This window comes from Muscardinus avellanarius (genome assembly GCF_963383645.1).
Source record: "Muscardinus avellanarius genome assembly, chromosome: 10".
NCBI lineage: Eukaryota > Metazoa > Chordata > Mammalia > Rodentia > Gliridae > Muscardinus > Muscardinus avellanarius.
Genome location: NC_137796.1, coordinates 67,523,486 through 67,538,744, shown reverse-complemented (window position 1 = coordinate 67,538,744; position 15,259 = coordinate 67,523,486). Strand labels below are relative to the sequence as shown.

At 38.3% G+C, this 15,259-nt stretch overlaps 1 protein-coding gene across 1 annotated transcript; it reads left to right on the top strand.

The window, feature by feature from the left end:
- Positions 1 to 708: 708 nt before the first annotated feature.
- On the top strand, positions 709 to 12,260 carry ZIM2 (zinc finger imprinted 2; the record flags this gene model as incomplete). Its single annotated transcript, XM_080703773.1, has 5 exons — positions 709 to 1,087; positions 2,106 to 2,209; positions 6,976 to 7,102; positions 9,725 to 9,817; positions 11,398 to 12,260. The coding sequence occupies 5 exons, from the start codon at positions 709 to 711 to the stop codon at positions 12,258 to 12,260; spliced, it is 1,566 nt and encodes a 521-aa protein (XP_080559899.1).
- Positions 12,261 to 15,259: the final 2,999 nt, after the last annotated feature.

Below are 15,259 nucleotides of genomic sequence, written 5' to 3'. Positions count from 1 at the left end.
TCTGTGTAGGATGTATTGTAAATATCTTTTCTTATTGTGTATAATACAACTTTTTTTTTTAACTCATTGTTTTGTTTTTGTGGTACTGGGGATTGAACCCAGGAACATTCTATCACTGAGCTATATACCCAGCCCTAGTTTTTATTCTTTATTTTGAAACAGGATCTCACTAACTTGTAGAGGGCCTCACTTAAAGAGCTAAGGCTGACTGTGAACCTATAGATCCTCTATCTCAGCCTCCCAAGTACTGAATTACAAGAATGTTCTATCACGCCTGGCTCTCATTTGGCCTTTTTTTTTTTTTTTTGAGATTAAAATGTTTCTTCTGTAGTTTATCAAATTAGGTTAGTTCTTTGCTGTTTGGGGTTGAAATCTCTTTTCCCTTCAGTGCTGTTTGTGGCATTCTTCTAGCTTGCTTCTAGATTTTCCAGACATGGGAATAGGACTGAGGCAGCATCAGTGTCTGTGTATGCACTAATCTCTCTGAATGTGTGTTTAGGCATTTGTGTCATATTAGCTAACATCCTTTGCTTTAGATCACCTCCTAACTACTGGCCATATGTAAGTCTTGTATGAAATTGCAGATCCTGAGGTCTTTGTATCTTTTTCCTGATAGAATTCTGCCTTCCAACTTATATGACAGTGGTGGATTCTGGAGCAGCCTATGTTTGAGAGTACCTCTATCCTATAAAAGACCAAGCTCTGAAGATGTCGCACATGACAGAAGTTTTGAATATCTTGAAGAATCACCACATCTTTCATCAGTGTGATCAAGAAGGGAATCCAGAAAACATCCCCATAAGAAACCCAGGGCCCCTAACAGTTTCTCATCCAAAGTTTAGGCATTTTCAGTATTTGTCAGTGATTGGGCCTCAGCAAGTCGTGAACCATATCCAAGAGGTTTGCCAACAATGGCTTCAGCCAGAGACCCATACCAAGGAGCAAATGATAGAACAACTGGTATTGGAGCAGTTTTTGAACACTTTGCCAAAGGAAGTTCAGACATGGGTGAGGTCAAAAAATCCAAAGAACAGCAGAGAGGCAGGCACCCTAGTGGCAAACCTGATCCATGAATGTGGGGAGAAAGGTGAGACAGAGGAAGCAACTGTTTTTTTCTGTTTATTGAATGTCTCCATGCCAAGTATGTAGTAGGAGCTGAATAAAAATTTATTGAATGAAATAATGTATGGTATACATTTATAATCTGCCTAATCTCATGTGAGGTAGAAGAAATTTGGAGCGTGGGGTTTTGTTTTAATATTATTTCTTTGAGCTGGGAATGGTAGCACACACTTTGTAGTCCCAGTACTTGAGAGGCTGAGACAGGAGGATCGTGGGTTCATGGCCAACCTCAGCTACTTAGTGAGGCCAGGATTCAGACCTAGGCTGCAAGCTCTTATCAGGTCCCTTGACTGTACTCTTAATCACAGTGTTACACTGCCTCAAGTGGACATAGTGGGTATTATTCCAGAGGTTAAAAACTTAGCCAAAGGAATGGACTATGGAAACCCAAGTTCAGAGGGAAGGAAAGAGGTGCCTCAGGTATGAAAGGAAGCAGATTAATGAAAGGTGCACTTGAAAAATACAAAAGCAAAGAAGATATTCAAGAAATCACATTTCTGGAGGAAGGTAGTTATCTTCCAGCTCAGAGAGGCTCAATATGGGCTGCTGTTTAAAAAAAATGACCTCTTATGTGTGTGCCTCACATTGAATATTCACAACTGTTCTTACAAACATAGGTATTGTTATTTCTGTTTTATTTTTATTTTGTTTCTGTTATTTCCTCAGTTTAGAAACTGAGGTTTTCTGGTGACTTTAATTGAACAATGAGACCAGAAAACAATGATACATAGAAATTTTTCACTTTATTTGGGAGGCAGTGGGGAACACTGAAGGGTTCAGAACTATGGCAGAAATAACTGGAGTGTTTTTGGAATTTGCTTTATTGAGTAAAAAAATTATTTCTGTGGTATTTATTTTACCATAAAAAGCCCAGGATTACTGCTATCTCCTATAGCAGGATGGGGTAGAGTGAGGGAGGTAGTCTGCCCTGTGTCTGTGGATACTACCTGGCAGTAATTCCCATGATTATTCCTTTCTTCTAGGTTTCTCTGCTCAGAACGCTGACCTTGAAGAAAATCCAAGTATCAAAAAACAGCAAGAAAAGAATACAGAGGTATTAGACAATCTGCCATCTGCTGGTTCCCAGGTGAGGCAGACTTTCTTGTGACTTGCTTCTTAAATATTATCTTACCTTCCTGATTTCTGGACCTTTACTTTTTTTTTTTTTTGGTAGTACTGGGGTTCCTGGAAGCCCTTCTACCTCCGGGATACACTCCCACGGACTACACTCCCAGACCTAATTTTTAACTTTTTTATTTGGAAACAGAGTCTCTTAAACCAGCGAGGCTGGCTTCGAACCAGGGTGATCCTCCTGTCTCCGCCTCCCAAGCACGGGGATTACAAGCGTGCGCCACCACGCCCGGCTGGACCTTTACTTTTTAACTAAATCACATCTTCGTTTCTGTTAAGTTGTTATATAAATATCACTACTGAACCTTTTCCCTGAATACCCTAAAGTTCTCTTCTGACTCTGTATCCCTCTTCCCTGATTTACTTGTCTCTGAGGCACTTAAATCATTATCCTACATACTGTATATTAATGTTTTTCTTATCTCTTTAATTTTTTAATATTCTACTTTATTCAGAACAAGTCTCATATAATTGGAGCTATTGTAGCCATTTTATGTGTGAGATAATGGACTATTTAAATTTCAGGTAAACAACAAATACATTTTTTTTTTGGTCCTGGGGGTTGAACTTAGGGGCATTCTACCTCCAAGCTATACCCCCAGCCCTATTTTTATTCTTTATTTTGAAACAGGGTTTCACTAAGTTGCAGAGGGCCTCACAAAGTAGGTGAGGCTAGCCAGGAACCTAAAATCGATCTGACTATCTCAGCCTGCCCAAAAGCATGTGCCACCATGCCCATCTACATTTTTAACAGAATTATGTCCCATCAGTACTTTGGACATGGCTTGTGCTAAAAAATTATTTTATCTGAAATACAAATTTAACTGGGGATGTTGTTTTTTTGTTTTTGTTGTTGTTGTTGTTGGCAGTCTGGGATGGAACCCAGGGTATTCTAGCTCCAAACTACACCCCCAGCCCTATTTTATACTTTACTGAGTTGCAAAGGGCCTCACTAAGTAGCCTGTCTTAGTCTCTCAAATGCTGAGATTACAAGTGTGCGCCACCCTACCCAATGGGAAGATGCTGAATTTTATTTGGCTGTTCTATTTCAATAACTTTTGAATTTTACACTTTAAATAGGTCAATTGTATGGTATATGAGTTACATCTCAATAAAGCTGTTATTGAAAAAAAAAAAAAAAAGCTGGGCTGGGCGTGGTGGCGCACGCTTGTAATCCCCGCGCTTGGGAGGCAGAGACAGAAGGATCGTGCTGGTTCGAAGCCAGCCTAGCTAGCTTAAGAGACCCTGTTTCCAAAAATTAAAAAAAAAATAGGTCTGGGAGTGTAGCCCAGGAGGTAGAAGGGCTTTCAGGAACCCCAGTACCACCAAAAAAAAAAAAAGTACATGAGACAGAAGTATGATAGGTACAATACCAATCTCAGTAACAGCAAAACTCACAGCAACCTAGAAAAACCCTGTTTCAAACAAAAAATAAAAGGGGCCTGGGGTGGAGGTGTAGCTTGGAGATAGAATGCTCTTGGATTCAATCCCTGGTAACACACACACACACACACACACACACACACACACACACACACACACCCCAAAGCACATGCTACATCTGTGGCCACACCCCAACCAACTGAATCAGAATCTACAGGAACAAGATCTCACAGTGATTTGTGTGCACATTAGTTTGAGAAATATTTAGTAAGTGTACATGTGTACCAACATTAACTTAAAATTATCACTAAAAGATACCGATATGGTCAAGGACTGACAGATATTTCGTAAAAATGAAAATAGTGTGAAGAGAGAATCCTTTCCACCTACACAAAGTATGTGAACTCCTATATGTCCTGAACAAATAGCAACTCTTACAGGAATGTGATTGTTTTATGAGAGTCTCTTTTTTTCAATTAAAAGTGTGCTCATTAGCCGGGAGTGGTGGCGCACACTTGTAATCCCTGCACTTGGGAGGTGGAGACAGGAGGATCACGCAGGTTCGCAGGTTCGAAGCCAGCCATGTTGGTTTAAGAAACCCTATTTAAAAAAAAAAAAAAGTATAAAATAGGTCTGGGAGTGTAGCCTGGAAGTAGAAGGGTTTCCAGGAACCCCAGTACCACCAAAAAAAAAAAAAAAAAAAAAGTGCTCATTAATATTAAATCACAAAGCCGGGCGTGGTGGCTCACGCTTGTAATCTCATCATTTGGGAGGCTGAGACAGGAGGGTCGCAGTTTGCAGACAGCCTCAGCTACTATTTAGTGAGGCCCTTTGCAACTCAGTGAGACCCTGTTTCAAAATAAAGAATAAATAAGGCTGGATGTGTAGCTCAGAGGTAGAATGTCCCTGAATTCTATCCCCAGTACTGCAAAAAAAAAAAAAAAAAAAAAAACACTTTTGAATTCTAAAAAGCACAATTAATATGCTGTGTTGCTTTCAGAATCAGAAAGAAATTGGAGTTTTATGAGGAAAAATTGTCTAAAAATGCTCTTTGGGTAGAGAGAAGGAAGAAGAAGCCACATGAAAATTCTCTCATGGACTACCATATAAATGAGTTGGTCTGGGTGGATTATGACAAATTGCCTGCCTCATATAAAGGGGCAGCTATGACTCAGTTTCTGCTGATAGTACTACATCTCTATATCTTATTACTTTTTAATGAAAAGCCAAAAATTCAGCTAATATGAAATCTCATAACTTTTTTTATTTGAAAGTTAATGTGATTTTAAAAATATTTTAAAACCCAGCTTATCTAAATAAACCCCTCTTTAGGAGCTGGGCAGCCAATACATGATCTTCAGTTTAATCCAGTGTTCATTGATCTACATAATAAGTTTTATAAAGTTTCTATTAGAACACAAAAGATGAGCTGGGCATGGTGGAACACACTTGTAATCCCAGAATTTGGGAAGCTGAGACAGGAGGATTGTGGTTCGAGGATAGCCTCAGCTACTTAGTGAGGCCCTTTGCAACTCAGTGAGACCCTGTTTCAAAAAAATAATAAAGAATAAAAAATAGGGCTGGGGGTATAGCTCAAAGGTAGAATGCCCCTGGGTTCCATCCCTAGTACTGCAAAACACACACACACACACACACACACACACACACACACACACACGAAAAGATGTAATTGGGCATGGTGGTACACGCTTGTAATCCCAGCATTCAGGAGGCTGAGAAAGCCTCAGCTACTTAGTGAGACCTTCTGCAACTTAGTGAGACCCTGTTTAAAAAATAAAGAATAAAAAATAGGGCTGGGGGTGTAGCTCAGAGGTAGAATACCCCTGGGTTCTATCCCCAGTACCACACACACAAAAAAATGAAAAAATGTATACTAATAATATTGGTACCATTATTTATGTACTTTTCAAGTATCTGCCTTGTAAATTATCCTTACGCTTCAAGAAAGTTTTAATTGTAGTTAATTTGCTTGCATTTATGTAATATTCCATTCTATGTATGTACTACATATATATACCTATTATAAATGAGTTTTTGAGTTGTTTCCAGGTTTTAGATGTTATAAACATGCCCCTCCATGTCTCCAAATACCCCAAAACAAGTAAACAAAGAAATAAACTTTGGGGGTTTAAAGTGATTTACCACTTGCCTTTAAAATCTTAAAAGATCCTATGGTTCCATATTTATATAACATTTGATATTGTCAGGCTTAATTTTTATTAACTAAATGTGTTGTTTATTAACTAAACAATTTGCATTTTCCACTTACTACTAGTAATATGTTGCGGGGTGAAATGTGCGTGGTGTGTGTGTGGGAGAAGTAATTCCCCCACCACCACCACACAAACAGACAAACAGAAAAAACGTGGATTCTTGTCCTAAGCTAAGAATAAATATTCATGGCTTGGACAGCTGCTGAAGATTTAAAGAAGTTTATTAAAAAGGTAGAAATATAGAGATAGTTACAGCCCTGTGCTGGAGCGGGGCACAGGGGGGCAATTCGAATGAAAATGCCAAAGAACTCCAGTTTACTGAGTGTTTTTATCCTGCCCAAGTCCTAGGCAGGTCCTTTGATCTGAAGATAATGCTACCCCCTTATCTCCAGCCTGGCTCTGCTTCTGCTATCTCTGCAGCCTGATTTGGGGCAGGAGGGAGAGCCATCCTGTCTCTAAACACAGGCCTATACCTTTTGTTTCATCCCCCAAGATGTGTGAACTTGCAAAGAAACCTTCTTTCCTTTAAAATGTAAATTACAAGTCCCCTTCTTCCTGTTAGCTAGCCCTGGCTTTCTTAGTAAAGAAGATACATTTTTAAAATTGGAAATCTTTCCCAATACTGATACATTAATAAATTTTAAAACCTCTTCCCAATACTAGTACATATTCATTATCTTCATATTTATCATATTCACGAGTTTTACAGATGACATGCTGAGGCTTAACTTACTCAAACTCAGAAAATTTTTAAGAATCAGAGCCAGCACTTAAACCCATCTTTCTGATTTCTGACACTGAGGTATACAGCTGAGCTTTTAAAAAAGTACTTGCATTTTTGCTTTCTTTTCTTACAAAGTCTCTCAAAGGAATCTCTTTCACTCCAACCTAAATTTGTAAGAGTTAGCAGTATGAACTGTTTCAGAAGTATTTTCTCTCAGATTATAAAATAAAGCACGGACCCTGTGGCCTCTGGATTAGAACACTGAAAGCTTTCTGCCAATCTAAGTAGCTTCACGTTTAGTTCTCTCTTATTAGGCTCTTCCCTGCTTCCTGGGATAATTCCTGGACTTTAATCATTTAGGAGTTATTTCTGGTGTTTTAGGAGTTAGTTTCTTTCAACGATGTGGCTGTGGACCTCAGTCCAGAGGACTTAAGCTACCTTACTACTGCTCAGAGGAAACTCTACCGGGAGGTTATGCTGGAGAATTACCAGAACCTGGTCTCCGTAGGTAAGTATGCTTTCTCTGTTGAACATGATTTCTGCCCAGTACATCAGTGGTTCTCAATTCTTTTATGTTCTCTTGTCAGTAATTGTGATTTGCCATTGTCACTGAGTTTCCACCTAGTCAGTATTTTAGTATCAGATTCACTGTTAATCATGTGGTTGCTAACATTTACTGAACACTTAATATGTATCAGACAAGCTGAGTGTGGTGGCACATACCTATAATCCCAGTAGATGGGAGACTGAAACAGCACTACAGGTTCAAGGACAGCCTCAGCAAGTAGTGAGACTCTTATCAACCTAGTGAGATCCTGTTTCAAAATTAAAAAAAAAAAATAGGGCTGAGGTGTAACTTGGAAGTAGAGTGCCCCTGAGTTCAATCCCTAGTACCACATGCCTGCATATAAAAATATGTATCAGACACTAGTTAGATACTTTACGTGTTTTAACTCCTTTAATCCTCATACTTCTCCTACAAGAGGGATGTATCCTTAATTCCATATTATGAAGAAACTGAGTCATGAAAAAGTTAAGTCACTTGTCTAAAGCTAGAATTTGAGCCAAATTTCCTGACTATAAAATCTTCCTCATGATGCTGCCTGAAAATGCTCTTCTAATTTTCTTCCAAACTTTCTGATTCTGCAAGGTAGAAAGTGTGAGTTTAGTGTTACTGTGTATTTGCATCTTGTTTATCTTCTATTTCAGCAAAGAGAGAAATTTGAGGCCTGGACTTAACTTAGGCAACAAAAACTAGTTAATACTCAATAAACTTAATTTCTGTTGTATCTATTGTTATAGCCCTTTTTATACTTCCATTTTTGCATTGTAATTATGCATCTTAGTGAGTTTAAAGTGATACAAATATACATGCACATATTACTTGGTGTATTTCCTTCGTTATACCACTCTGTTAGGTTTTTTTGTTTTGTTTTGTTTTTCCAGTCCTGGGGATGGAACCCAAGGGCATTGTACCTCCAAGCCACAGCCCCAGCCCTATTGTTGTGGGGGTGAAATGTGCGTGGTGTGTGTGTGGGGAGAAGTAATTCCCCCACCACCACCACACAAACAGACAAGCAGAAAAACCATGGATTCTTGTCCTAAGCTAAGAATAAGTATTCATCGCGTGGACCATTGCTGAAGATTTAAAGGAGTTTATTAGAAAGATAGAAATACAGAAAATAGAAATACAGCCCCATGCCAAGATGGCATGAGGGGATGACTCGAATGAGTACACCAAAGGGCTTACACGTGGACTTGGCCTTTTACATCCATGACCTCCATCTTGTTTGCGTGACTGTAACGTTCCTGTAAGGTACCTCCTGTAGCAAGGTGTGGTGAGGTGTCTCCTTTCATGAAGGGCAAGGTCAAACCCTGCCGCATCCTCCGAAGCTAATCATGTAGATCTGTCTTTAGAAAGAGGAAGCCCTCGCTCTGTTCTCCTCTATTGACTTGTTAATTACTTTGAGCTAGGTTGATTTACATTGGAATAGCTGCCTGTTTTAGGCAAACCAAGTCCTTTCTTTACCCATGTCTGCCGCCATTCTGACATAACTATTTTGAAATATACCAATTATTTTGTTTTGAAATATATTAATAATCAGAGCTTTCCCAAATCTTCCTAGGTCATTCCCAATACTGGCACACTATTTTTTAGTCCTTTTATTTTTGAAACAAGGTCTCACTAAGTTGCAAAATGCCTTGCTAAGTAGCTAAGGCTGTCTGTGAACTTGGATCCTCTAGTCTCCACCTCCCAATGCTGGGATTACAAGCATGTACCACCATGCCTTGCCTTTGTTTTTGTTTTTGCAAGTGACATTGTTTTTTATTTATAGGGTTGATATAAAGCTTCCATATAACCTATTTCAGTTAAAAAGAAAGGTGCTTGAATTGAAATATTAAATAAATAGTAAATACTATTATAAATGACTAGAGTATAAATGGCCAAAATATGAGGGTCATTTCATTAATTTGTCAGTGAAATCACACTGCACCAGATCTGCTATAAGCATTAGGATAACAAAATAGATGAGAATTCCTGTACTCATGGGTGTTGTTTAAACGGTAAGAGACAGATAAAACAACAAAAATGATAGGGTAGTATGCATATGATTGAAGTTTGGGAAAACAACTAAGGGAGTGAGAAGAACAGGTAAAAATGGAATAGAGGTTGTCACAGAAGGAAGAGAATGGTAACGTTCACTTTCTGAGTGGCTACATCAGATTCCTCTTTCTGAAGTATAGAACTCTTCAGCATACTACCTTCAGTTCCCCCTTTCAGTTTTTACTCAAAAGCAGAGTTTTCAACCTTGATACTATTAACATGTAGAGCCAGATTCTTTGCTAAATGAGTGATCAGTGCCATGCAGGATGTTGAACAGCATCCATGCCTTCACCCACTGGATGCCAGGAGCACTCTTCTTTCTCATAGTTTTAACACAAGTTATCTTCATACATTACCCTTTGACCACTGCAGGCAAAGTCATTGAGAGCCACTGTTCTATGGGCTTGGAAGCAGACTTTATTTTACTTCTGTGAGATTTTGCACCTTCTCTGTTACTTCAGAGTCTTTGGGATCCAGGGTTGGGAATTACTGAACCTCAAGTTACCAGTCTTCCTTCTTCTACAGGGTATCAATTCTCCAAACCTGACATTATCTCACGTCTAGAAGAAGAGGAGTCACAAGCAATGGAGGAAGACAGAAGTACAGTGTTATGTCAGTGTGAGTGATGGGGGAAAGCCTAGAGATAGGAATCATAGGAAAGCAACACAACTGCCCAAATAGTTGGGAGTGGGCTGGCAGGTGCTAGGCAGGGAACACTCCTCAAAGCCTCCCAGACCAAAGTGAGGGCTGATATGTACACTCATCTCAAAGGACCTCTCCTCAGTGCTTACTCTTGTTTTCTTTCCAAAATTCATCTTTTCCTGCAACAGGAGTTTCTCTCCTTCCCAACTACAGGAAGACAAGTTTCTCTTTTCTCTAATGTTTTAACCCCTCATTTGTGTCTTTCTCCTTGCAGCTAGAACCACAGGTCTTTTCTCTTTGAGACAAGCAAAAATCTTTGGTGTGATAATACTTCTCTTTCCCACTGCCTCTTGCTTTCCCTCATGTTAAGTCCCCAGATATGGTTGAGTAATGCCTTGTACAAAATAGATATTTAGAAAATATTGAAGGCTATTAGTTGGTTGTTATTGTTGACTTGGGTAAAATGAGGTTGGGATCCCAGAAAAGAAGTAGAAGCTGAGTGTGGTGGTATACACCTATAATCCCAGTACCTGGGAGGCTGAAAAAGAGGATCGTAGATTCGAGGACAGCCTTAGCAATTAGTGAGACTCATCAACCTAGGGAGACCCTGTTTCAAAATATAAACAAAAAATAGGGCTGTGGATATAGCTCAGAGGTAGAATGGCTCTGAGTTCAATACCTAGTCCAGGAAGAAGGTAGGGAGGCAGGCAGGAAGGAAGGAGTTAGAATCCTTTTGCTTTATTCTGAGCAAAAGGTTGTTGACCTGTTTATTCCAGTGTTTCCTTAATGGTCCCGAAAACCCTTTTTAATTGGTGTTCTTAAAAAATATTCCATGGTAGGATTGGTTTGAGAAATAATACTTTCTGTACCTTTACTTATTGAGATTTGAGTTGCATATTAAAGATTGTGAAAGGTCCTAGAGGAATGAAATCTGTTTGTATGTTTAATTTTTTTATTTTATTTATTTATTTATTTATTTATTTATTTATCTATTTATTTTTGGTACTGGGGTTCCTGGAAGCCCTTCTACCTCTGGGCTATACTCCCAGACCTAGTTTTACATTTTTATTTGGAAATAGGGTCTCCTAAGCCAGCGTGCGCGTGGCTGGCTTCGAACCTGCTCGATCCTCCTGTTTCTGCCTCCCAGGCGCGGGGATTACAAGCGTGCGCCACCACGCCCGGCTATTTGTATGTTTTATATAGTATTTCCCAAATTGACTTGGCAGTGGAACTCCATTTACAGTTATAGCTATTAGGTTTTCTGAGTATTAATGATCTACCAAGTATGGTTTGGAAAATGTTAATGTAGCCCAATTTCAGCTTTTTTTCTTCCTTATTTTACTCTGTCTCTGTCTTTCTCAATATGAAGTCTGCCAGCATGGTCTCATTTCTGCCCTTCCTCACCATTTCTCACTAAATTTTCTTCTTAGGTTCATTCCCAGAAAACTCTCAGACCTCTACAAATTCTGTTCCATTATCTTTGTTTCTTCCATTTCTACTATAACAGTGTATCTTTCTGAGTAAAAAAAGTAGAGGAAATTTTATGTTTCTTTTAGATGTGGAGAAGAGACTTGAAATGAAAGAAATGCCAGAGCAAAGCATGCCTACCAGAACATCAGAATCACACCAGGGCAACCAAGAGAAACAAATTTTGAGTCCTGTAACAATGAGTGACCTCACCATAGAAACTCAGAAAAGAAGCCATAACGATGATGAATTTCAGATAAGTTCTTGTTATACTGAAGAGTCAGACGCTCTCCACCAACACACTACTCTTCAGATGTTTACTAAACCCCAGCCAGTGAAGCACATCAAATGTAAATATTGCGAAAGAACCTTTAGTTCTCAAGTGGCCCTTAGAAAACATGAGCCTATCCATACTGGGAAGAAGCCCTTTGAATGTAAACAATGTGGCAAAGCTTTCTTTCTCATGCCACACCTCACCAAACATCAGAAGTATCATTGTGGTGTGAAGGACTCTAGGAGCAAGAGCAATAAAGGTGGTCAGTCTCTGATCCAGCATGCAAATCTCAGTGGAGATATAAGAACTCATAGTCAGGAGAACTACTATGAATGTTTTCAGTGTGGCAAAGCTTTTATTCGTGATGCACATCTTTTTCAACATCTCAAAGCCCATGAAGCAGCAAAGGCCCTTCCGCCTGGGTTGCCCCGTGATAAGACATATTTAATTCGCTATCTGCGGAAACATGATTATGTTGGAGAGAATGCCTACAAATGTTGTGACTGTGGCAAAGCCTTTAGTCAGAATTCACATCTCATTCAGCACTATAGAATTCATGCTCATGAGAGGCCTTACCAGTGTCGACTGTGTGGGAAATGTTTTAGTCTACCTTCATACCTCACTCAACATTACCAACTCCATTCTCAAGAGAAACTCCCTGAGTGCGATTACTGTTGAAAAACTTTCAGAAAACACACTTTCTCAATATTGTTAGCTTTGTTTTATAGAGAGACCTTTTTAGTGTCCTGAATTTGAGAAGGCCTTATACCTTCCCTTACAACTTATTAACAACTTGAAAATTTGTCATGGTGTGGTCAAAAAACTGAATGGTTGCAAGGGTGTAGGGCAACATTTTTGTAAAAAAGGATTCAACACATGTCAGTAGTTACATAGAATGCTTACAAAGAGTGTTTTATTGCATAGGAAGGAAGCTCATCTTGCCCTTCTTCAGTGGTATTTATGGAATAGAGAATCTTGGTTTATGACATTCTGATGAAAAACTTGGAATACACAGTTGGACTCCAGTCTGGCCATTTGTGGCATGAGCTTTTTATAGAAGAGTAAATATATACTATCTTCACCACATCGCATATATCAGCAAGGTAAAAAGATTTTGAGGTATTACCTAGATTGATTAATTCATAAGACTGATATTATTGGCAATATATTTATATAGTGCCGCAGAGTTTATAAAGTGTTGTCTTATTTGTTATTTGATCCTTCAAGTAATGCTATGTGGTACCTAGTGCTGATAGTTACTCCATTTTACAGATAAACTTGCAACTCCAAGTTGACAGTTGATTTCATCAAGGTGATATTCCTGTATCATCATTATAAATGATGATGCAGGAACAGCACTCAAGTGTTTTATATAGTGCCGCAGAGTTTATAAAGTGTTGTCTTATTTGTTATTTTATTTGATCCTTCAAGTAATGCTATGTGGTACCTAGTGCTGATAGTTATTCCATTTTACAGATAAACTTGCAACTCCAAGTTGACAGTTGATTTCATCAGGATGATATTTCTGTATCATCATTATAAATGATGACACAGGAACAGAACTCAAGTGTTGTTGTTTTCTAATTTCTGCTATATCTTCTCTGAAGAAAAAGTACAGTATCATACTGTCTTCTGCCATCTTCTTGTTTAGTTATCCCAACATTGTTTCACATTAAATTAGATGAAGACACTTTTAGTATCAGGGGTTAAGAATTCTTTCTTATGGTTCTGATAGGCTTCTCTCTTAGGATTTAGGATTAGTCGATGACTTTTGGAGACACAGATTCAGGGAAGTATATTTTTGCTAAACAATTTCTTGTAATTTTTCTTCTAGATTGTAAAATGTTACTGATCAAATAGTGTTCGTTCTCTCTCTCTCTCTCTCTCTCTCTCTCTCTCTCTCTCTCTGTAGTTGAAGTTCTTTATTCTCTTTTTCTATTCCATTAAAAAAATATCCTGCTCAAAGGCAGTTTTCTACTTTCTTAGACTCTGGCATCATCAGCATGGCCAACTTTACCTAAATCACATTTCTATACTGTTCATATTGTCACTGTTTAAAAAGTATACACTCTGAACTACATTAAAAATCTATTTAAATACTGTGTAGGTATGATACTAAAAATTTCCATTACTGACTTGAATAGTGGTCAAATACAAAGACATGGCAACTAGTTGGACCTAGAGTCCCCAAACCTGATAACTTTTCTTCTGGGAAAGGGGAGGGTATTTGGGAGGAGGTTTTTTTTTTTTTTTTTTTTTTTTTTTGGTGCATTGCAGTTTTATATATTGAGATACAGAGTGTCAGAAAAATACATGGACATAACTCTTGGTGCCTTTCCCACCAGGTCCCTCCCACATTCTCCCTACACATATCTTTGAGATTGTAATTAGTAGTTTTGTGTATATAATTATAGCATTATTTCAACTATTACATTCTTTATGACTTTGTCCCCCCCCCATCCCTTCCCAAACCCCTCTCAGTCACTCCTTTGGAGTCTCTGCTCATCTATCTGATGTTTCCCTATTTCTGAATATCTCTCTAGCTTCTACATATAAGATACAATATACTCCTACTCATTTTTTGAGACTGGCTATATTTGCTTAGTATAATATTCTCAAGTTTCATTTTTCTGTGAATGGAATGATTTTGTTATTTAGACCAGACACTTTGAAACTCCTAGAAGTCATAGGACCAACACTTAACATACAGGTACACATAGAAACTTCCTCAGAGGGTATTCTTATTCACTGCTTTTTTTCTCATCATTTTGAGGTTGATCTATATTATGTGCTCTAAAGTCATAAGATCTAAAGCATAGCTTGTCAGAATCTACACTAGCAAACACAATGCCACACAGTCACTCTCCTCCTCTTCATTTCTAAAGTTCTTATTAAACAGTCCTCACTGGCTAGGTCTATTTTCTCACTTCAGTCCACTCTCCAACTCATTGTTATCTGGTTTCTGACTTTGCTGACACCCTCATGGGGTGGGCTTAGGCAGAATGTTAACATGTCTTACTCTTGGTAATGTTGACCTTGATACCTTGATTTAAAGTGGCGTCTGTTGAGTTTCTCTGCTGTAAAGTTACTGTTTATTTTACCTTTGTAATTAATGAATATCTTGTTGGAAAAAATGTAAGACCATACAAGTATCATTTCCTCTTAAAAATTTACCCACTAGATTCTAACATCTATCAAGTGTATCTTGCTATAGCTATTATTACACTATATCATAATGGAGACTATTTCCCTTATTCCTTCACATTTTTAGTTGAAATTTTTCTGTGAGGAATAGTTGTCTTCCTCATTTATTCAGCAATATATTTGTATCAGTATGGATTCATGGGAATTTATTCTACGGAGTATATCCAATACTAACATTTTGCTGTTCATATGATTCCAGCTCTGATCATTAGGCACTCTTTCAGGATGGGACAGTTCAATAAACTCCCATCCTTTTCTGAAACTGCTTCTTTAACAGCTTTCCTCCTTAACAGCTTTCCCTTTACATTCAGGAAATCCCTGTCAGGTTTATGATAGTTTCTATCTTATCACTGTCTTGTAAAATCTGAACCTTTCCCCAAAGTCACGGCTCAGTCAGGTCTTTATCAGCAAGTTTGGTTAAATCTACATTCTACCTAGGCTGTTACTTACTTCAAATACTTTTTCCACCAATT